Source organism: Cheilinus undulatus, linkage group 5, assembly GCF_018320785.1.
Source record: "Cheilinus undulatus linkage group 5, ASM1832078v1, whole genome shotgun sequence".
Classification (NCBI taxonomy): domain Eukaryota; kingdom Metazoa; phylum Chordata; class Actinopteri; order Labriformes; family Labridae; genus Cheilinus; species Cheilinus undulatus.
In genome coordinates, this window is record NC_054869.1 from 45482166 (window position 1) to 45504434 (window position 22269).

The following is a 22269-nucleotide window of genomic DNA, read 5'->3' on the forward strand; positions in this document are numbered from 1 at the left end:
TACATTACAGTCTGCATTATCACTGACACAAACTTAAAATCATCTACAAGTTGTCTCAGTGTGTCACTACACTAGGGGTGGAAAGTTTCTAATTACATTTACTCAAATTACTGCTATTGAGTAGTGTTTTTTTGGGGTACTTATAATTTTTTTTTTTACAGTACTTTTACTTAAGTAAATTTAAACTATAGAAACTGTACTTTTACTTGAGTACAATACTCTTTTTAACTCTGTTGACTACACCTGGACTGGTTGCCTATCAATCACAGGGCTACCAGTATTAGTTCAACTCTGTAAAGACTCAATTGATCTAAGCTTCATCCACTATAATTTCAAATCTGGGTGTGTGTGGGTGGGGCCCCTCTTTCACAGGGAGAGAGTAAAGTGAAGAATGTGCTGGTTAGGTAGCATGCCTGAAGGGCTTATAATTAAACCCCACCACATTATAGTTAGACTTTGCAACAAATAATTTAATAGCAAAAATTACTACCTGCCCTTTTGCAGAGTGGTAGGATGTGTTCAGTTGTATCTGGATGTTGCCTGTCGTACAGTGATCGATGAAGGGTTCTTTTGGTCATTTTTCTGGTGGGTTGTAGTTGATTCTAATGTGAGACACATTTCGACCATGAGTGAAGTTATTCACTGAGTTAGCCCCTGTCTGTGACTTTAGGTGTTCCTAAAAGATGCATAATGCTTATTCTTCATCAGCCCTCCTAAGAGATTGACTCTTTGCTTTGTTCTTGCTAGATGCAACCCGCCTTGCCACTGATTTTTTTTTACTAACACTTTCAAAAGTGTAGTATTACTATATGTAGTATGTATCAATATGGACACTTCTAAAGTGTTCAGTTTAACTCTATGAGTTAAATTAATGCTGTCAATCTTGCTGTGTATTTTACTTTATTATAAAGGTGTGACTTTACCTGAACAACCTGGTTTGAGATCTACTCTCTCGTTGTTCTTGCCCATAAGGAAAGATCATATTTTACATACAACTCCTCAGTTGCTACTCAGTACTTAAACTCTAAATTCATTCATTCAGATTTATAGACCACTGCATTTATTCAAGTACATTTTAAACTGCTTTACTTGAGTGTAATAGTTGTGTACTTCATTTTTACCAGTGCTTTTTGGTCTTAACTTTCCCATCCCTTTTAGCAGAATTACAGTCAGCTTTATTGGCCAAGTATGCTTATGGAACAAGGAATATGACTCCAGTTCGCTTTGCTCTCAATGACAAGCAATTAAACATTAAATATAACAATAAATAAAACTGAAAAACACATATAAGTAATATTTAAATATGTACATGCTTATTCGGTATTTTAGTGTGTACATGTCTGTGGATTTGTGTATGGTCACATGGACAAGGTGTGCAAAGAGTGCACACCTTGTCTGAACAGACATGATCAAAAGTATAAAGTATACATAGATGTGGCATGTCATAATTGAGTTTATGCTACCTACATGAGGTAGGTAGCACAATGTAAGATAGTTTACATTAACTAGTGCAAATCTGCGTATGTGAGCTTTCTTACAGTACTTAAGTTACAGTACATCTTATATATTATCTGCTCTCAATTTGATATTAATTTATAAATCAGCCAATTTGTTTTTTATTTCTAGCAGCACTGTCAGTTGTGCATTTTTAAATATTATTAAATTGAAATATTGATCTGGACATTTCTCACCCTTCCCTATCTCACCTGTCTGAATTCTGTTACTCAATCAGGAACACTCTTGGCATACATTTAACCATTCATTGTAAAATACAGTTTTACTTCGTGGTGAAGGCTCTGCTCAAAAAATGCTTCCTGGGTTTGTCAAGCAGCATACTTTGACTTTCCAGGGAGTACATTGCAAGAGACCTCCATATATAGGTACATTTATGACAATGCATATCAAATAGACTGAATTTTAGGGCCTGACTTTCTTCATTTCAGGAGCAGGAGTGTATTTTAAGAATACCTCATGAATGTATCATTTTTTAAAGACATCTTTAAGAGACAAAGACAAGGGACTCGTGTTAAAAAACATGAACATCATTTTATTACATCGATCATTTAAACAGGATTATTTAACACAATAACACATCAGCTCAAAAAGATGAAATATGAATGGTTACACAACAGCATACAAAATAAACTAACATTGATAAATTTTAAATAGTTTCATGATATAAGATGGAAAAACAACTGTCAAGTCTTTTCATCAGGACAGTCTTAGCAGTTTAATAACACAGCAGTGGGAATTATGTTCAAGTTCCTTTACAGTCTCCTTATTTCCTGTTTGTGAGTTCATGGTTTAGAAATGGACACCCAGTTTGAATCTTTTTATTTCTACATATTTGGTATGTCATATATCATTCATGGCATTTGAATCATTCCAAACAAAATGCAAATGTTTGTGCTTTTTCATCACATGGATTCAATGTTAATATACGTATCAGTGTGTACTTGAAGGGGAAAAACACTCACACCAGAAAACTACAAACACTGTTAGCAACACATATCTCAGTACGAGTGGAGATGACTTCATCTTCTTAGTGCACTACATAACATTGATTTAAACAATATGATAAAAGTAGGGATGCCCTGACTGATCAGAAACCGATCATTATTGGCTGATTTTCATTAAAAATACATAACGGGCAGATCAGAATTAATGCCTCTAGTAACCAATCACTAAAGCTGATCACCTGTGGTTACAACTCTGCTGGCGCACCAGTAGGCGAGTGGTTAAGGCATGCACCATGTACGCGGGCAGCCTGGGTTCAAATCCAGCCTGAGGCCCTTCGCCACACATCTCTCCCCCACTCTCGTCCCCCTTTCTGAGTCTATCGACTGTCCTCCTCTATCCAGAAAAGGCCCAAAAATAAATCTTAAAAAAAAAAACTCTGCTGTTTGCTGCTGACAGGAGCTCTGTGTTCTGTAGTGTAATAATTAAATAGTAAGGCTCACAGTCAATATATTTATACACTTATCAGCATTGTGAATTAAGTTTAATACCTTAAAGATAGTTTGACTGCTGGCTTGAAAACAACACTGTTAACTTGTCTGCTGCTGTTTAATCATCCTAATCCACCTGAAGTAGCTGGGCTAAGAACCAGCGAACTCTCTTAGTGATCCACCTTATTCTCGGTGAGTCTACTGCAGCTACGAATGTAGATGGTACAACAACGATAACAAAAACCTGTTTTTTCTGATGACTTCCTTAAGTGGCTTAGCACCAGTGGATATTGTTGTTGAAGGAACAAACCCTCACTTTAAAGAGCACTGCGTCATCTTTTACTATCAGGCATCTAGCTAAATCTTAATATAAGCCGTAAGTTATATGTTATATTTTCTGTTGCTCCATTTAGGTAATAACAACTAGACAAAGTTGAAAATGTGTCTCTAACAAAGATGTCTTAAACATGCTGTTTACTGTTCAACACATTAGGGATGTGATTCTTTTAATATTAATTCATTATTTATTCTTAATACCGAATTTGAGATTTCCTGAACTGTGGAGTTGACCAAGTGAATCATTGATATCAATATGATTCACACATTTAAAAAGGGATCAGCTGGTATATAAGAGTTCCAGAAAACCCATAAAGTAAAGAGAGAAATGTTAAGGCTCTGACATCTACTTTGAAGTAAAGGTCATTTTTCAAACTCATTTCACAAAAACATAAATGTCTATTACAATTCAAGTTAACAACTTTGTTAACTCCCAAAATTACCTTGTAAATACTGATGTGAAGCCAATAAAGTTAGCTAAATTTACTAGTGTACCTTATCAGGGGCATTTTCTTAATTTTATTGTAGAAGGTGGAGCACGAGGATCTGGCTGCAGACTTTTATGTTGGGCTGCAGACCTCTACAATGGGTTGACCTCGACTGGGGGCAGGAAGTAACTTCATTACCCAAGCTGGAACCAGGATGACGTGCTACATGACATATATCAGCTGTCAAAGGTTATGGTAAGTGGCTATTTTTCACAACAGCAGGATCTTATGAATAGAAATAAAAATTTAACTGAAGGTGATGAATTCAAAAATCACCAACTAAGGAAAACCCACAGAGGGTTAGGGTTAGGCACCTGAACCCTAAAGGTTAGGGTTTGGGAGGGTGGGGGGTAAAATTAAAAACAACACACCACAAACCATGGAAAACCCAACAAGGGTTGATATGTCACTTCCTGCCCCACAGTCGAGGTCACCTCATTGTGGAGGTCTGCAACAAATAAGCCTAAAACCCCACCATAGAGGTCTGCAGCCAGATGCCTCCCAGGGGAAGGAATATTAATAATATCCTGTTTCAGGTGTAACTGATGGTCTGACAGAAAGGACCAGTCAAGGAATAAGGTGGATAAGTCTCACTATAGTTAAGAATACAAATCTAAGGCCTAGTCCATTTGCTGGCATTCTTAAAAAAACTGAGGCTTTTGGCAAGAAAATGAAAAAATACTATTGTTTGGAGATGAAATTTATCCGTTTTTTTACTGTATCAGTAACAAAATGCAACCGAGTTGATGTTCTAAGATTTGATGTCTTTTTATTTCTTTGACTATTTGGACTGTGTAACCTATTAAATAGGCTTCATATCTTTTCAGTCTGCTAATAACTGTGCTAATTCATTCACATAAATGGCTCCAGCCACCTGTGACCCTGATGGGAACAGCGTTGTAGATACTGAATGGATGGCATTCATAAATGAACACATGTAATACTCTAGAGGTGTAAATTAGCAGTTTCATTCAAAAAATATGATACAATTTGGGCAACATGATATTTACCAATATCAAAGTCTGCTGTGATTTTATTATTAATGTTATATTCCATCATAACATGACACAATATGATGAGTACAGACCAGTGCTGCCTAGCCATGCTGTTTACTTCTTGTTTGAATTTAGGACCGTTCAATAAAAACCTTTTAAAGTGTATTTACTCAACAGAAGACCAAAATGTTGTTTCAATTCATAAATTTCTAATAATGAGTAAGAAATGCACTCAAAAGTGCACTTCACAGTTCTGCTTTCTGCATGAATGTGGAAGTGAAATTTTAAAAAATGAAAACAAAATATTGGTTGTCTGTTTAGTAAATACACCTTTTGGTCTTTAGTTTAAAACAATTAGTAGTACTGAGAAAGAGGCCATGGAGGTAGGTGGTGCTGAGCAGCACTGGGCCCAACTCATTGGAAAAGCAGAGTGAAGAGTTGAGTTTGGGCAATTAAACCAATGGCAGCCTCAACAACATGTCATGTACCTGTACAGTTATAGAAATTAAGAATTTCTCTGTCTTTGAAAACTTAAAGGAATATTTGAGATACTAACCTCAACTGAAAATTTAACTAACATAGGAATGGTCACTTTTTATATTAGTATAGATATTTCAGAGCAAAATTTCTTCATATTGCATCTTTAAAATCTTGATTTAGATACATGGCTCTATGAGGACATGTATTGGTTGCATGGACAGAACAGTGGCTTCATAACAAAAGAAATTGGAGGGAGAATAGAAAAAGCTGCCATGCTGCTTAAATCACTGGACAGCTTATATTGCAAATTTGAAGTGAGAAGGAGCAGCTCCAAGGAGGCCTGCAAAGTTTTCTATTTCTTTTCACCTGCAGAGCCTGTATCAGACACGACTGTCACTACTGGAACCATATTGCAAGAAGAGATTAGTTTTATCTATAAACAATCTTATACAGCCATCATATACAGACCAAAAATGCAAACATGGCTGGCAAAAAAAGGTGAACGACTGTGTGCCAAAATATGCCGATCAAGCCCAGAGAGGAGCTGATATCTTCTTCATACTCTTTAGCTCGACAGTCTTGAAGTTCAGGATGATATGCAGGAAGGCAGAAACTGTTTAATAGGTGTGCAGCAGGAATTTCAACATAAAGGCATAACTTAAAGATTGATGTTTTAATTTTCTATTGACTTGATTGGATATTTGATCAACCAGTTGGTGAAATGATCCAAATCATCATATTGTGTAATTCAGCTGTCTACTTGTAGCGTTGCTCCTTGGAAGGTTTTTGTCCTGCTCTGTTAAACTAACGCTGTCACCTGCAGGTGGTCCTTAAACACTACAGAGCTAAGATGCATGAACCACGGCTGGTGATTGGTCTCGTATTGGCCAGTGATTGGTTCTTGTATCTGTAGCAGAAAATGTCATCAGGGCATCCCTAGATAAATGAATAACAAAACAAATACTACAAGAAGAGGTTGTTTGTGTACTTGTGTCCTGCAGACTTTACATGCGTTATACTTAAATAGTGGAATCTCTTCAGATTGCAGTTACATTGTGAAAGCAATAAGAACTCAAATCCAGTCTGTTTGCTCACATCTGATTCCTCCTTCAGTTGATATTTCTAAATGACCCTTATCATCTGGAGTGGCTTGTCACTCAAGGTTTTTCCTTTTTTTTTCCATCTTTAATCTGAGGCCGCTGCTCTGTTGCGATAGAAACAAGACACAGAAGGAGCAGCTGGGTGTGTTATGTTAAAATGTTCAGTTATGGTGATGGTTGAGGGTCGGACTAGTTCTCAGGAGGATTGTGGAGTATCAGTGGAGTTTCCCTGAGGTGTCCCCCATCCTAAATCTGTCAGTTAAACACAGATATGGTCTTAATCTGTTGAGTGCTGATGAGACCTTTAGGAAGGGGAGTCAAACCAGCCTGTGGTCCTCAGGGTGAGCGAGAGGAAGGGGGAAGGGGTGGGGGTTACTTCCCTCGAACCTTGGTGTCGGAGGACAGAGGAGAAGCAAGTCGATATGGGAGAGCACCTGCTCGCTTATCTCTGTAGAAACTAGGGGAGGCTGTGCCGAACGGTCCATCCCCGGACCCTAGATCAGGCTCTGTTGGAGAAAGACAGCAGTTGGAACGGGGCCTCCCTCTCCGTCAGAGTATGTGTGGTTATGAGCTCCTAATCCATGTTTACTCTGATGTAGCTGCTGACCTGGAAGCCTTATGATCAGCACCAGTAACCCTGATTCTCTAGTAGGGTTGTCAAAATTTCAAATACTTCAGTGCCATGTGTTTTAAATGATGCAGTCGCCATTACTTGATGATAGTATTAACTACTGCAGGAGCTTTAGAAAAACCCTACAGATCTTAAATTGTATTTTTTAACCAAAAGTTTCCAATGAGAGACAGAAAGAGAAAACTAGTGGTTGTATACCCACACACTCATTTCGTTTACATGCCCAGTTAAGTTGAGTCACAGTTATAAGTGGATTAGCATATTTACTTTGTCCCAGTATACAAAGCTTTCATTTGTCATCATGAAATCGCCCCCTGGCGGTCAAGAACAACTTCCCACTGCTGTACAGTAAAGAGAAGTTGACAGTCCTGGTTGCCACATATGTGTTTTAGTCAGTTTTATATTTTCTTTTAATTAGAGAAAGTTGTTCAACTGGATGCACAAACCAATGAGGAGACAAGCCTGCACTGCTCTAGCATACATTGATATCTGGGGGCAGATGACAAAACAACTTTAGTTAAAAAATGAACCAGCTTTACTGCTCTGTTCATTTCATACACTCTATGCTTTACTTCAGGTACAAATGAGATGAGCAGCTTATTAAATGAAACTGCAATCTCTTCTACACCTTAGCAGAGGCTGTGGGACATGAACAAAACACTTAGTCCAGTTGGGGTCAGATTGATGTATGCAAGAGTAAATTGATCAACAACTGCATCATCTAGGTGTGTGAGTCTAATGTTGAGAAATTTGATTTAGTATGATTCCAGTCAGACTAACCATGAATAATGCAAAAAAGTCCAGCTATAGTTGAACTAATGCAATAATTTGACTTTTATAATTGCAGCTAAACATACTTGTGTCCCTGCTGAAGTTGCATTGATGTCACAAACATGTGACAGTTTGTACAAATAGGGTCTAAATATTGCTTAATTTCAGACAAGTATTGTATCAAAGTTTAAAATTCTGGTTTCATGACAATCCTACTACCAAGTCAGAATGTTTATAGGATTTATCAACATTTCCCTGTGTTAGTGACCCTTCATCAAGGCCTTCCTTCCTTGGTTATTGGTTATTGGTTACTGATGCTAAGTTAGACCAAAACCCTTCTAATTGAGCTCCTTCCCATTTATTTATTTATTTATTTTTTAATATGCTGCAGTTTGCCTTTTATGTATTTAATTGTTTCATTTAATAGACTTTGTCTCAGTGAAATAATAAAGAGAAAAATACAGTTGAGTAAATGAAGATAACTCAAAAGCTCTTGGTAAAACAGCTTAAAATATTACTGATGTTTGATAGAGATTTTCGGCTTCTTGCTAAAACTAGCTAAGCTTCATAGCTATGTTACCTACGTAGCTAACATAACTATATTAGCATTAGCTATGTTTGCTAAAGCTCATTTTTGCTAAAAAAAACAAACAAACATCACAACAAAAAAACAAATAACAAACGATACAATTATACATTTGCACAATAAACGTTGCTCAAGCTAAAGCAAATAAAGCTACCTCAGCAACTTCAGCTATGTAGGTAAGGTAGCAGAAGACTGTACACCTTTTACAGTTTTGCAAATCTCATGCATCCATTATTCACGTAGTATAGCTGATTAGCTAACGTAGCTAAAGCTAAAACTCATGCAGCTATGTTAACTTATGCTACGTTTGCTAAAGCTAAGCCATGTAGCTAGGTTACCTATGTGGCAAACATAGCTATGTTAACATTACTTGTGTTTGCTAACAAACACAGCTTAGTATATCAACAAAATGCATACTATAAAGTTATGCTAACAATACAGTTGTACAGTTATAGAAAGCACATTGCTAAAGCTAACGGGGCTTCATTAGCTTACTTAGTGACGTTTACTCAAAAACAATGTTAACTACGCAGAAAGCATAGCTACTTTATCTTAAGCTTAAGCTAATGAAGCTGAGGGGAGCCACTGTTTGTGTAACTACTTCTAAAACGGGTCTATGATTTAATCCCGGATTGGACCTCTGACCTTTTTTTCTGTTTTATTTATTTAAACTTTTCTTAGTCTGTAATCTTTACAATGTTTTTTTTAAGAATATACCTGCAAGAATTTGTTTATGAATAAATCTGAATTTAAAAAAAAACTTTGAAATGTGAAATATGTTGTATCATCAAAAGACAACACATCTGTCCAGACAGAGGGAGCACCCCACAGCAGTGATCTGCAAGAGGGGCAACTTAGATCAGACGTCTGCAGCCAGACCCCTCTCATCATTTTTGGAGTCTGAAATCCTGTAAACATCACCATCAGAGCCTTCTATATGCTGCTGAGCATTACATGCACAATATGACATTTAGCAACATCAGTTAGTACTAAATCACCGGCATCTGACATGATAAATATGCTAAATTATATGAAGTTTAGTATACATTCTTTATTCTTTCACTGAGGCATAGTTTATAAAAAAATCACATCAATTATATTTCATTTTTTCTCAGTCAAATCATGGGATATTTCATTTGTTTTGAATGATAAACCCTCCAGTGAGTAGGGTTTGACTAATTTAGCCACAATACCCAAGGACAGTGGGGCTTGAAAGCAGTGTTGTGAGATAAAGCTCTCTGATTGGAAGGTCAGCAGACCAATCAGAGGGTGAATTCTGCCATAAAGTGGCATCTACAATAGGCTGAAAGGGCTGCAATGTTTATTTTTTATTTTTAAATGAATTGGTTCGAATTGCTCCCCAGAAAACTGTTACTGTGTCATCTTTAAAATTCTCAAAAACAGCAAAAATGTTTTCAAATGTTTTTTTCTTTCTCTAAAAACTCAAATATGAAAAATTTCCATGAATAAATAATCACTTATTTTGGAGTCAAAAGCAGCAAGCGTTTTAAGATCGATTAATACTCAAAATTCATTTTAAATGCTTATCTAAATCACAATTATCATTAAAAAAAGAAGCCCCCAAAAACGATTAAAAGTTTAATATTTTCCCAGTAACATTTGTGATTTAAAAACAACCATTATACACTCACAAACAGTTTGTGGCTGTGGGGTTTGTTAAGATTTGACTTCCTGTTATTTTACTATCAGCCACCAGATGGATTCCAGTGTTACTACATTGAAATTTAATGAATTAGGAATTCTGTGATATCATTTTTTCCCAGTTTCACTCCAGCCACTTTAAACCAATGAGAAAAGCACTTAAAACAGAGCACACATGTACAGAAATATCTTTTTAAATGCCTTGTTAAAAATGTCTAACCTTTGGCAGAAAATAGAGTTTAGACAACATCGGTCACATTAAGAAGTTTGCCTGAGTAAATGCAGCTCTGGAAAAAATTTAAATACCACAGAAAAAAAGTTTTTCTCTGCTTTTGATATTAATAGGTTTCTCTGAACCTCCTGACTTCCTAATTAAATACTCTTATTTAGGACATTTGGAGAAAATGACAGCTGGTTGAAGGTCTTGTGAGGAATTTTTATCTCGTTATAAAAGTAACTATTTTAGGTAGTTAATTCCAATGTCTGAAACTGCTGCCTGAAGGATGGTGACAGAAAAAGCTATTAAAGGGGTATTTCTGCATTTTTGACACTGGGTTGTATCAGGCCCTCGGCAATAACATTGGCATTAGCCCAGTGATTTTAGAGAGTGTTGCCCCTTTAAAGGTGCAGTGTGTAAAATTGAGGGATATAAACAACATCTAACAGTCAGATTATAGATTGTGATGCTCACTTCTGATAGTAACTGTGGCCTGTAGGGTAACCTTCCAATGTAAAACAAAAGGCTTATTCTAAGTTGGTAAAGGTAAACTATTTGATGTAGGCCATATTATCATTATTATGTTTCATTTTGACCAAGTTTGTTCAGCTGACTGCTACTTGGCTAAATATTACACACTGCAACTTTCAGCATGATACACTTGGAGAAGCCATACAGCCTAAGAGACAGGTACAGTTTCTCCACATTTTACTATTTTAGCAAGCCTAAGGCAATAAAGGGCCAACAAAGAATGTTAACCGAATTGGACGCAATATTGACATTTTAGAAATGTCTTATTTTTCACCCTGAAAGGCGCTGTTTGTGGCACTATTTTACAATGCAAGCTTTGGCTATGTGTTCTTCGTGTCACTTCAGCTGATCGGGTCTGCAGGCTTGGTCAGAGGAAACAACAAGCTGAGTTAAAACACAACTAAACAGTGATTTCGACTTGAGTGAAGATGACATGCTATTTATTGTGGATACGGGGAAATACTTTTATAAGCTAGAGTACACATTGGCACAGCTTCTACTGATGGAGAAACAGCGTAAAGAACGAGGAAGGGAGACGTTAGTGTAGACTGGTTAGCAGGAAAGATAACCCAACGTTGTAGGTGTGCAAACTGTCAGCCCATGCTCAAAGCTCAAATATCTGAAATGGGACTTCCTAACACTTCTTCAGGACATTTCTGATCAAGGATGGCGGCTCACAGAAGTCTGCAGCCTGCATCACTCCCTATTCAGAGTTCCCTGTCTTACAAGAATGTTGGTGTTTTACAGATCCTCTTCAACTTTCTAAAGATAGACTGGAAAACCGACCCCAACCAGAAGAGCTGAATGGAAATTTTTCATCCACATAAGTTTATGGCTGTTGCTTTATTCTTCTACTGGCTGATAACTAGACAAGCTACAGACAGCACAATATGTTTACAGCAATGTACCGGCTGCTGAAGTGAAAAAGTGAGCTGAAATAAGTTTTAGTTTCATTTATTGTTGTTTCCTCTGACAAAACCCATAGACCCAAACAGCTGACAAGATACGCTATAAGTACCTTATACAACCCAACTTCAAAAATACTGAAATATCCCTTTAACTGCATGTTTTAGAAGCAGCTTTAAATGCTTTCTTAAATTTCTCGTTCTATACAGACCAATCAGAGTAACAAAACATATAATGTAGCTCTGCAGAGCCGCCATTGTAAATAAGTTTGCAAACTGAACTATGTATGTAGCTCCTGCCTCTTTCTCCTCAAATGATGCTGATTAATCCAGTCATTCTCATGAATGAATCTGGTCAATTCAACAGTTATACAAGGTTAATAAACAGTAGAACCAAAGGAAAAAAAATAGTTGGAGTGTTTTTTCCAGAGCTGTATGTATTCAAGTAATATTTGTGCGCTGCCAAAATCAGAACAATTCACATTTCTAAACAATATCTACTTTTTTGTATCAACATTTAGCAGTTCACTTACAATTGGGCATCAGAAATTAATCATCTTTTCTTAAATGTTAAAAAAAAAAGGTGAGTGCTGTCCTTCAGAGCTGTGGGTGAGGATGTCTGAGCGTTACCTGGCCAGATGATCGCCTCCAGCAGCGTCACCCTGCGAGCCAGAAGCTCAAGGTCTGCCTGCAAGTCGTGGAACATCTGCAAGCTAACGTCCTATCAGAGAGCAGGGGGAGGGGGGACTGTGTGAGCCTGAGTCCTGGGGCTGCTCGCGACTGTACGGTGGGAGTTTGTGCCCCCACCTCTCCACCCACCCCCCACCTTTAACCCCCGCCTAAAGCTGACCCTGCCTCAGGCCTCCTACTCACCATGAATACCGATCATAGTCTCGAGGATTAAAACCCTCTCGGCTAAGATCTTCAGCGCCTCTCTGATCTGATGTATCCCGTCCCCCTGTGAAGATAGATACAGCCGTCAAGGTAAGGAGCACAAGCCGGAGAACTGCTCGCCAAGATGCAAGACTTCAAAATTTTCAATACAGTTAGAAGGTTAAAAACAGTCCACAAATCTGCCCAGCACTCTCAGACATATCTGCTCCCTGTATGTCTCTTTGTCTCCCTCATTCTCCAGCCATGCTGCTACATGGAGTCAGTTTCTGCCATGCTGGGCTGGGCAGCATCAGCATGCACGTTACAGACAGGCCTCATAATGGCCACAAAACATATCCGGATTATAATCTCTGAAACTTTGTCATGCCATCTGCATTCCCGTTGCAGTAAAGCCAGGCCACTATTCTTTTTTTAATCAGCACCACAGTTTTCATTCGTAACACTGTGGTCATAAAAGTTACCCATGAAAAGCAGATACCATAAAAACTACACTAGAAATATGGTTTTAAGTGTTATTAGGCTCCTAAGTCAGACTTTAAAAATTAAAAAGTAGAAAAGGAGAGAAGTAAGCAGTCTATCAGGAAAGAGGACATGCAGGGAACAGCAGAAGCTTTGGAGCTCAGGTGAGATACTCACACATTTGAATGCTCTGATTAGTGACACAAACCAAGAGCAGATTTTGTATTTGAAGAAAAAAGGCAAAATTCACCCAGTCAAACAAATTTTGTCCTATTCAATGTTGAATAATTTTAACTACACATTTTGCAGTGTAGGAGGCCTCACAGTTGAGGAGACCTCATTAGGCTTCACGCTGGAGGAAGCTTCACAATGGAGGACAGTTTTAACTACAAGTTTGTTACTATAAAAGCTTGAAGCAGACACTCTTATATGTCATGTTTGCCATCATAATCAGTAATTTCTGGGTGTTTTCTTGACATCTTGGGGTTTGATGTTATATTCTTAATATTGCAAGACTTGATAAAAACTTTGAAAATAGATTAACTAATCTTTTTGTGTGGGCAATGGCTAACCTGACACATCAGATGGATTTGTTTCACACATCCATCTGGAAAACCTTTGATATACAGCATTTGGGAAAGGGCAGAGCCTTTAAAAAAAAACTCGGCGGGTGACTGGATGAACGTTCTGTCTGTCACATCTTTATGGGTCAATCAGAGCAACAAAACGCATGATGTCGTTGCTGCTACCGAGGTGCACGTGCACAGCTACTGAGGAATAAATTCCATATAGAACTGCATAATGCAAACCATGGTGACTATAGACATGTCAGTACATGACTTTTGTCGTTTTTGTAAAGAAAACAACTCACTGCTGTTCTTTATTCTTCTTTAACAAAGAAATATCATCAAGTTCTGATAAAACTGGCACTCTAGCAGTATCCATGCTAATGTCTTCCGCCATAACTGCACCGACTTCTTGTTGCTGCTTGCTACATCATGACTCCTACGCGCCCCAGTACTGCCCTTTGTCACTGATTGGTCGTGTCACTTTCTAACCGGGCCCAAACGGGAAAGCCCGGGAGCTTTGCAAGATGGATTTGCCAGTGAGAAACATGGAAATTGGCGTATCCATCTACTTTGCATGGTTAGGCAATGGCTGCATTGCGTTGTTTTCGAGATGGCCAGAAAATTATCCTGCTATCACTGAGAGGGAACATTGGCTGCTTTTAAGATGATGCCAGTGCAGAAGTGCAGCTGACCTCTACTGTTGCAGCCTCCACTCTAAGGCCTTCTCCACTGTGGAGCCTCTTCCACTGTCCAGCCCGGTGAGAACATTTTAACATTGGCTGACTTTAAGTTAAACTATAGAACTGCTACTGTAGTATTCTTAATGTGTAGAAGTCTTATTTCAGTTTGTGCATTTTTGTGATTTTTTCCCCTAATTAACTACTTAATTGGTCACTTTAATTAAAGAAGTAGTAAACACTTCAACATTTTTTTCAGCTGAACACTGAGGTATCTGACTGAACTATGATAAAACACATCAATGATAGTGTTACTTTTGAAATTTGCACCAAACTGATAAAAATCAGCATTTTACAACTTTTAATTAGCTCAAACAGAGATCTGCTTTGAAAAATCTTTTCTTAAAAGGTCTACGTCTGCTGTGACATAGAAATCTATTTTCCGTAGTAGGCACTGCTTCGTCTCCGAGAGTTCCGGCTTTAGTAACGCCGGAGTTGGAGCCAACAGCTCAAACAGCTAGTGTTCAGGACCACCATGGTCCACCATTCCACAGCCAGCTTAGGGAGACTCTGGAGGGGAAAAATCCTCCACCTCAAAAGATCATTCTGAGGCAGCAGCGCTGCAAGACTCTGTGTCACTTTCTGGAAAGGGAACATCACTGCCTCACAGCTGTGGAGGCCTCACAGCAGAAGAGGCCTCACAGTAGTGGAGGCCTCACAGCAGAGGGACCTTGTGGAGGGACGCCTCACAGTGGAGGCAGCCTCACAATAGAGGAGGCCTTGCAGTGGAGGAGGCCTCCTGGTGGAGGAGACCTCACAATGGAGGAGGCCTCACAGCGGAAAAGGCCTCACAGCGGAAGAAGGGCTCACAGCGGAAGGAGGCCTTAGGATGAAGGTCTGTTGCAAGACTTCCCAAAAAGCTGCAGTTCCTTGAGTGTCCACTTGAGGCTGGCTGTAGTAGCATCGGAAATCACATACACACAATGTGTTCTTCCATGCTGCTTATCTGTGCTTGTCCTTGTGAATGAGCAACAGCTTTATTGTGCCAATTCCCAATTCTTGCGACTGTGACAGGCCAAGGAAGAGTACCATGCTTAAACACAGTACAGAGCATGCCTACTAGTCAAACACACTGGACTTTGGTGGTCAAATATAATTAAGCATGATATGGATTGCCCTTAAAGTTTACTATCTCTGAAAAAGAAAATGCAGTAAGTATGTATGCCTTTATTTGGGCATGATATAGATTGTCCTAAGTTCTCCTGTCTCTCAAATGCAGCACGGACTCTGAGTGCTCTGAGCTGCACAGTATGTGGAAGTATGAAAAGAGTTGTTGGCATCTTTAAAAACAATATGCATCCATCCTACTAGGATGGATGCATATTGTGATAACATCCCTAATCTCTGTCTTATTGAATGAATTTAAAATCAAATGAGCTAGTTTGCCTTCTTTCTGTCTCAGCAGCACGGTGTTATCACACTTACTGGAAATGTTTTGTAGTTGATTTTCACATTCAGAAAGAAAGTTAATGTAGTGCAGTGCTGAAAGATGAAATCATGCAAGGTTGTGGAATAGAGGGGGGTAGCTGTATCCACTCCACTCACATCAGAGCACAACACCTCTGAACCCAACACCACCCACCACTGAAACATATGGAGTGATTTGGCATATACATTTATAACACACATATTTACATTCCAAAGCCAAACAAACTCAACGGATTGATAATCCATGTTACACATTCATAAGACCGTCTTATTTCATCCAGTCAGAGCTGGTTAGGGGTTTCATGACAGACTGTTTTTTGTTGGATTTTTTTATGTATATGCCAAAAAGTGGGATGCTGAAAAGGTGACTGTGAAAGGTAGCCATGGGGACAGTAGCTTGCAGAGGGAGTCAGACAGCTTTAGGGTCAAGAGGACAGTGTCGTGACAGGGGACAGCAGTCCACAGGACACCCCAAAGACCAACAAAAACAGAACACATCAAAGATTTTACACAAAAAAAAATCACCCACTGAAACCATATAAACATGAACCAAAAAAAAGCAATCAAACAGTCAAACCAGGGGGGCCAAAGAGTGCAAAAGCCTCCTAACAGCTCGAACAATCTAGGATGAAGAGCAGCATATTCAGAAATTAAAAAGCACATTCAAAAGTCTGAAAGAAATGTAATGGATGAAGTGTGCTGTAAATGAGAAAGTGTTCTGTAAGAAGCCTAAATAACTGTATTAACATCATATGTACTGCAAACTATCAGCAAATAAACCAATGCTGCAAATTCAGGCAGGGGAAACAGGAGTGCTCAAAGCCTGTATGGGCGCTCTATGGGACAAGTTCATAGTAAAAAGAGCGAATGACGGACAGGAGGAAGTAAGGACCATACAGCATCACACAAGGATAATAACTTTAGTCCTTGCTTGCTCCATTTAAGGAGGAAGCTTTGCGTTTAACAGTGCAATTATTTTATTCTTTTTCAGGATGCTTAATTCACTTGAAAATATCCTCTCCCTCCCCAGCTTGTCTTCTTTTTTCAGATAAAATTGAGCTTTTTCAAAATGAGAGCTCAGCTTTGTGTTGAGTAAAGGTGAAGACAGCTTGAAAATATTCAAGTTTGATGACATAGAATAATGTTAACAAGAACTACCATCCGTGCCTGATAGATATCCAATAGCCAGACAGGGAAAGTACAACAATGGGTCAAGAAAAGGTTATTGTGTTTTCTGTGTTGGTTTGAGTTTTATTCCTAACTTACAATGAGGCCCAAAAACCTTGAGCTTTGACCTCCAAATATGATAATTTCCACATACATCAGCTGTGCCATGCTCTGCAGCACTGCGGTTTTGCTCTGACTGCAGGCAAGCAATCTCTCACACCGGATGGGTGTCTATAGTGCTGATCAGCTTGAGACAAGAAGGAAGAAGTCACAGTGGAACTGCAAAGAATTTAGCCTTTTTGGGGTTAATTTGCCATTCAGTTTGACATGATTCCATGGTTTTGTTGCTTCTGCCATAGAGTAGTGCATTATAAAGTTAAAAGGTTAACATTTGCTACAAAGTTTGTAAAATTTAGAAATTTTTCACTTCCACAAAGTCAATCTATATCATGCCCAAATTTCTGGCTGATGGCTTCATTGTAGCTCTGTGACTCATTGACCTCCCGATGACCTTTGACTTGTGCCACACGATGAGACGTAACGTTAATTAAATTATGATTTACAATCTGGAGTCTGTGCATTGTGTTGTATTTTGAAGTTGACCAAATACTTTGCCAGTTTTTCTGGCTGTCTGGCTCGATCTGCTCTATGTGGATTGATGCTATGACGGCCTGCAACAAAAATAGAGCTGCAGGGTATCTCCAACAAAGTGAAGCAGAGTGGCTGGAAAAAGCTGCTCCGATTGACTAGAGATGGGGCAATTTACTCTACAATGCATTTTGCCTGCGGATTGCAGGCTAACAGTTGTATGTGGAAATTGGAGGTTAGAATGGAAACTTCAGAAAAGTTTCACAAAGAACCCCAAAATATAATACCAGTAGACTTAAATCTTGCAACTGGTGCAAAGACATAAAAACACAGCTAGTAGGAGATTTAAAGCGAGTTTGGGCAAAGTTTTACCAAGGGGGCTGAGACAGCTGAGCAGGGGTTCTGTAAAGGAAGCCCTGAGAGCTAGAGGATGCTGCAAAGCTAACTGAGCTCAAAATCTTCATCATTCTGCTTTCTTGCATTTGCAGCACTCTGCAGTTGCTGGATTTCTGACTTTTGCATGTTTTTATCATCAATTCAAGATGCTACAGTTGATATAAATATTTTTTATTCACATTAATCCTCACTCAGACCCCATAATGACAGAGCAGATTTTTTTTTGCATATTTATAAAAATCTATAAACTGAATCTCCACACAGGATCCCTCGAGCTCAGCCAGAGAGACCATAAGGTTCTTGGTCATCTCTTGCTAATGCTCTTTCCCCCCGATTGCTCAGTTCTGCTGTATCACCAGCTCTTGGAAGAGCACTGGTTGTGCCGGACTTCTTCCATGTGAGAATTATGGAAGCCACTGTGCTCTTGGGAACCTACAGTGTAACAGAATTTTCTCTAGCCTTCCCCAGATCCTTGCCTTGCAACAATCCTACCTCTGAGCTCTGCAGGCAGTTCTGCAGGACAGCAAAATGAATAAAAGATGCTCTTTCTTTGCTAAAACAAAGCAAACGTGCATAAATACAGAGGATACATTCCATTAAGTATGTCAATTACTGAAGGTAGTGGGTGCTCACTTTTAGGTGGCAGGCCACCCCTACCAATGAATACTGATGGAAACACTGTGCTGCATATTTTTCTTAATGTTAGTCATTTACTGAGCTGTTTCTGAGCCTTTGCACTTATTGGCCCCCGTATAAAACAGACACTCTATGATAAACAGCAGATAGGAAAGTATGGAGCTGAGAGAAAAAGAGAGACATCCATAAACACGGTGACTATAAGAAGATAGTAACCATAACCAGAGATGTGGGTCATGGTTAGACTACATTAAGGCTACTGAAAAAGACATTAACAAAGGGAACACGTGATGACAGAAATAAAAATATCTTACATTTAGATTGCTCTTGTATCATGAGAAGGAGGTAAGAAAATAAAGGTTAGACAGACACAGAGAAATTGACTTAATCTTAAACTTAAAAAAAAAGATACTCCATGCCTCGTAGAGAACGTATGAAACTACTTTCTTACCGGTAAGCCCTTCTCTCCTGGCTCTCCCTTTGGACCCGGTGCTCCCTATGAGAAATATAAACAACAAAGAGTCAAAACATGAATGAAAGTAGAGCATCTAACCATAAAATAGAGAGGTCCTTCTCTGTGACTCAGTGTGGTTTGTGGTGCTGCTGGGTAGTGTAGTTTACAGTAAAATAACCAGCTATGACATGTGTTGATGTTTCCTTGAATACACTCGTATATTTGGGTTGTAATTCTACAGGCAGTAGGGTGGAGGAAGCTTACCGGCTCGCCTCTGAAGCCCCTCTCTCCTGGGTAACCTAGAGGACCCTGAAAACCAGAGAAACATCACAAGGGTTTGTTTACAGGTGTTGTAAAAATGAATCCAAGTAAATAATATGAAGATTTTATTTGAACTCACTCTCTCCCCACGGTCTCCCTTCGGCCCAACAGGACCCTGCACTCCAAGAGCTCCTGGTTTACCCTTTAATAAATCAAATAAAATGAGGATGAATTTATACTCGGTGTAATTGAGTCTGTAAAAATCAAACTGGCTGCGCTGTTAAAAGGCTTACATTTTGTCCTGGTGGCCCGGGAGGTCCCACTGGACCTTTGGGACCTGGAGGACCTGTGCAAAGACAAAAAACAATCTCACTGGCATCCAGCTTGTTTACAGGCTTTCTGAATTTAGTGAGCTTAAGCTGACACATGTACAGCACCTGTAAGTATTTATGACATAGTTATTAGCAGCTTTTAGAGCTGCAAGGGTGGTTTTCTGTTTGAACCTTTATCTGACCGTGCAGATTTAAGATTCTGTTTAAAGTCATCGAAACTGACCCCAAATCCCTCTGGTGGAGGCTGAATGAGTCTTAAATCAGTGATCAAATGATATCTGATTAGGAAAGCTGAATAACGTTCATATCAACAACATACAGTTTGTTAAGACCCAGGATCAGACAGTGAGTAAGTGGTCATTTGCTCTTTTCTTGTGTGTTAAAATATTTTAAAATACAACCCAAGTTCCAAAAAAGTTGGGACACTGTAAAATGTAAATAAAAACTGAATGCAATGATTTTAAAATCTCCTAAACCCACATTTTTTTCACAACAGAACAAAGACAAAATATCAGATGTTTAAACTGACACATTTTATATTTCATAAAAAATATTAGCTCAGTCTGAATTTGAAGGCAGCAACACATCTCCAAAAAGTACAAAAGCAGCAACAAAAGGTTGGAAAAGTAAGTGGTACTAATGAAAAAGAGCTAGAGCAGCATGTTGCAACTGGATTGGTGCATTTTAGACAGGCAGAGTCTCTCAGTAGTAGAGATAGGCAGGTTCACCAATCTGAAAAAAAACTGAGTATAAAAAAAATTGTGAAAACCATTTCAGAAAAATGTTACTTAACGAAAAATTGTGAAGACTCAGAATATCCCGCCATACACAGTTCAGATAATCTGTTGATTTTATGATTATTGGAGAAATCTGGGTACACAAGGGACAAGGCTGAAGGTCAATATTGGATGTCCATGATCTTCAGGCCCTTAAGCAGCACTGCATTAAAAAACAGGCATACTGTACTGTAGTGCATTCTGTACTGGAAATCACTGCATGGGCTCAAGAACACTTCCAGAAACCATTGTCTGTCAACACGGTTGGCCATGCCATCTACAAATGGAAGTTAAACCTGCATCATGTACAGAAGATGCCACATATGAACAGAACACAAAAGTGCTGCCATTCTCTCCAGGCCAAAGCTCATTTAAAATTGACTGAGGCAAAATGGAAAACTGTTCTGTGGTCAGGTGACTTCCATTAATTTTGGAAACCATGGATGCTGTGTCCTGCAGACTGAAAAGGAGAGAAACTATCCAGCTTGTCATCAGCACATTGTTCAGAAGCCTGCATCTCTAATGGTATGGGGTTGCATTCAGGCCTATGCTGTGGGCAGCTTACACATCTGGAAAAGAACAATCAATCCTGTAAAGAATATAGAGGTTTCAGAGCAACATATGCTCCAAACCAGACAAAGTAGAAGAGTCCAAGTGCTGAATTCGCCTGCATGAAGTCCAGATCTTTTGCCAATAGAAAACATTTGGAGCATCATAAAACAAAAAATCTGCCAAAGAGGACCAAGGACTCTTGAGCAGCTAGAATCCCACATCAGATGAGAATGGGACAACATTGCACTCCTAAAACTACAGCAATTGCTTTCCTCACTTCCCAGATGTTTACAGACTGTTGTTAAAAGAAGAGGGGATATCACACAATGGTAAACATGATCTTGTCCCTACTTTTTTGAGATGTGTTGCTGCCATCAAATTCAAAATGAGCTAATATGATTCATAAAAAGGTAAAATGTCTCACTTTAAACATCTGATTTGTTATTTATGTTCTACTGTGAATAAAATATGGATTTGTGAGATTTGAGAATCATTGCATTCTGTTTTTATTTACATTTTACACAGCGCCCTAACTTTTCTTGGAATAGTGATTGTATTCCAGTATCACAATCAAATACACTTTCTTCAGCAGAGGCATTAACACAAAAACGAGAGCAGCTCACCGATAGGCCCGGGAGGACCCTGAGGACCTGGAACAGGCGGCCCCCGTGAGTCATGGAAAGTGTTGGTGAAGAACGGGTCTTTTCCATGACCTGCAGATGGGACAAAACCATAGTGTTAAATGAGAGCTACTTTCCTGGCTAAAGATGATGTTTACAAACAGGAAAAGGACTGTGAAGCAAAAGGACTATAAAAAAAATTTGATATTAGACAATGATGACCTGAATAAATACAAAATGCAGTTTTTAAATTATGACTTCATTTATTAAGGGAAAAAGACCATCCAAACCTACCTGGGCCGATGTGAAAAAGTCATACCCTCCTTGTTAAACACATCTTTTGGAAAGCTGAGTTTGATTTCACTGGCCACACCCCAGCCTGATTACTGCCAGACCTGCTGACTCAAGAAATCCCTTAAATAGAACGTGGTTGACAAAGTGAAGAAGGCTAAACGATTTCAGAAGGTAACACATCATGTTGCCATCTTAAGGAATGTAGGAACAGATGACAAACTTATTGACTTCTATGAATCTGGAAAGGGTTACAAAGCCATTTCTAAGGCTTCTGAACTCCAGCAAATCATGATGAGAGCCATTATCCACAAATGGAGAAAACTTTCAGTGGTGAACCCTCCCAGGAGTGGCCAGCCTACCAACTTGACTCCAAGAGCGCATCGATGATCCATCCAGGAGGTCACAAAAGAACCCAGAACAACATCTAAAGACAGTGATGTGAAAGACTCATTGCCA

At 38.9% G+C, this 22269-nt stretch overlaps 1 protein-coding gene across 5 annotated transcripts in view; it reads right to left on the bottom strand.

Moving 5' to 3' along the window:
* Positions 1 to 2026: 2026 nt before the first annotated feature.
* Positions 2027 to 22269, bottom strand: part of emid1 (EMI domain containing 1) — a 145659-nt gene continuing 125416 nt past the window's right edge. Inside the window, exons 10-17 of one of the 5 annotated variants that reach the window (XM_041787205.1) lie at positions 21523 to 21612; positions 19533 to 19585; positions 19379 to 19441; positions 19243 to 19287; positions 18976 to 19020; positions 18839 to 18850; positions 12524 to 12608; positions 2027 to 6853 (exon numbers count right to left, since the gene is read on the bottom strand). In XM_041787205.1, coding sequence (XP_041643139.1) covers positions 6720 to 6853; positions 12524 to 12608; positions 18839 to 18850; positions 18976 to 19020; positions 19243 to 19287; positions 19379 to 19441; positions 19533 to 19585; positions 21523 to 21612 — 527 coding nt within the window. In that variant the 3' untranslated portion in view covers positions 2027 to 6719. Of the gene's footprint in view, positions 6854 to 12263; positions 12372 to 12523; positions 12609 to 18838; positions 18851 to 18975; positions 19021 to 19242; positions 19288 to 19378; positions 19442 to 19532; positions 19586 to 21522; positions 21613 to 22269 lie in introns of those variants that run through there. The other 4 variants (XM_041787208.1, XM_041787206.1, XM_041787207.1 and 1 more) reach the window with 4 other exon arrangements.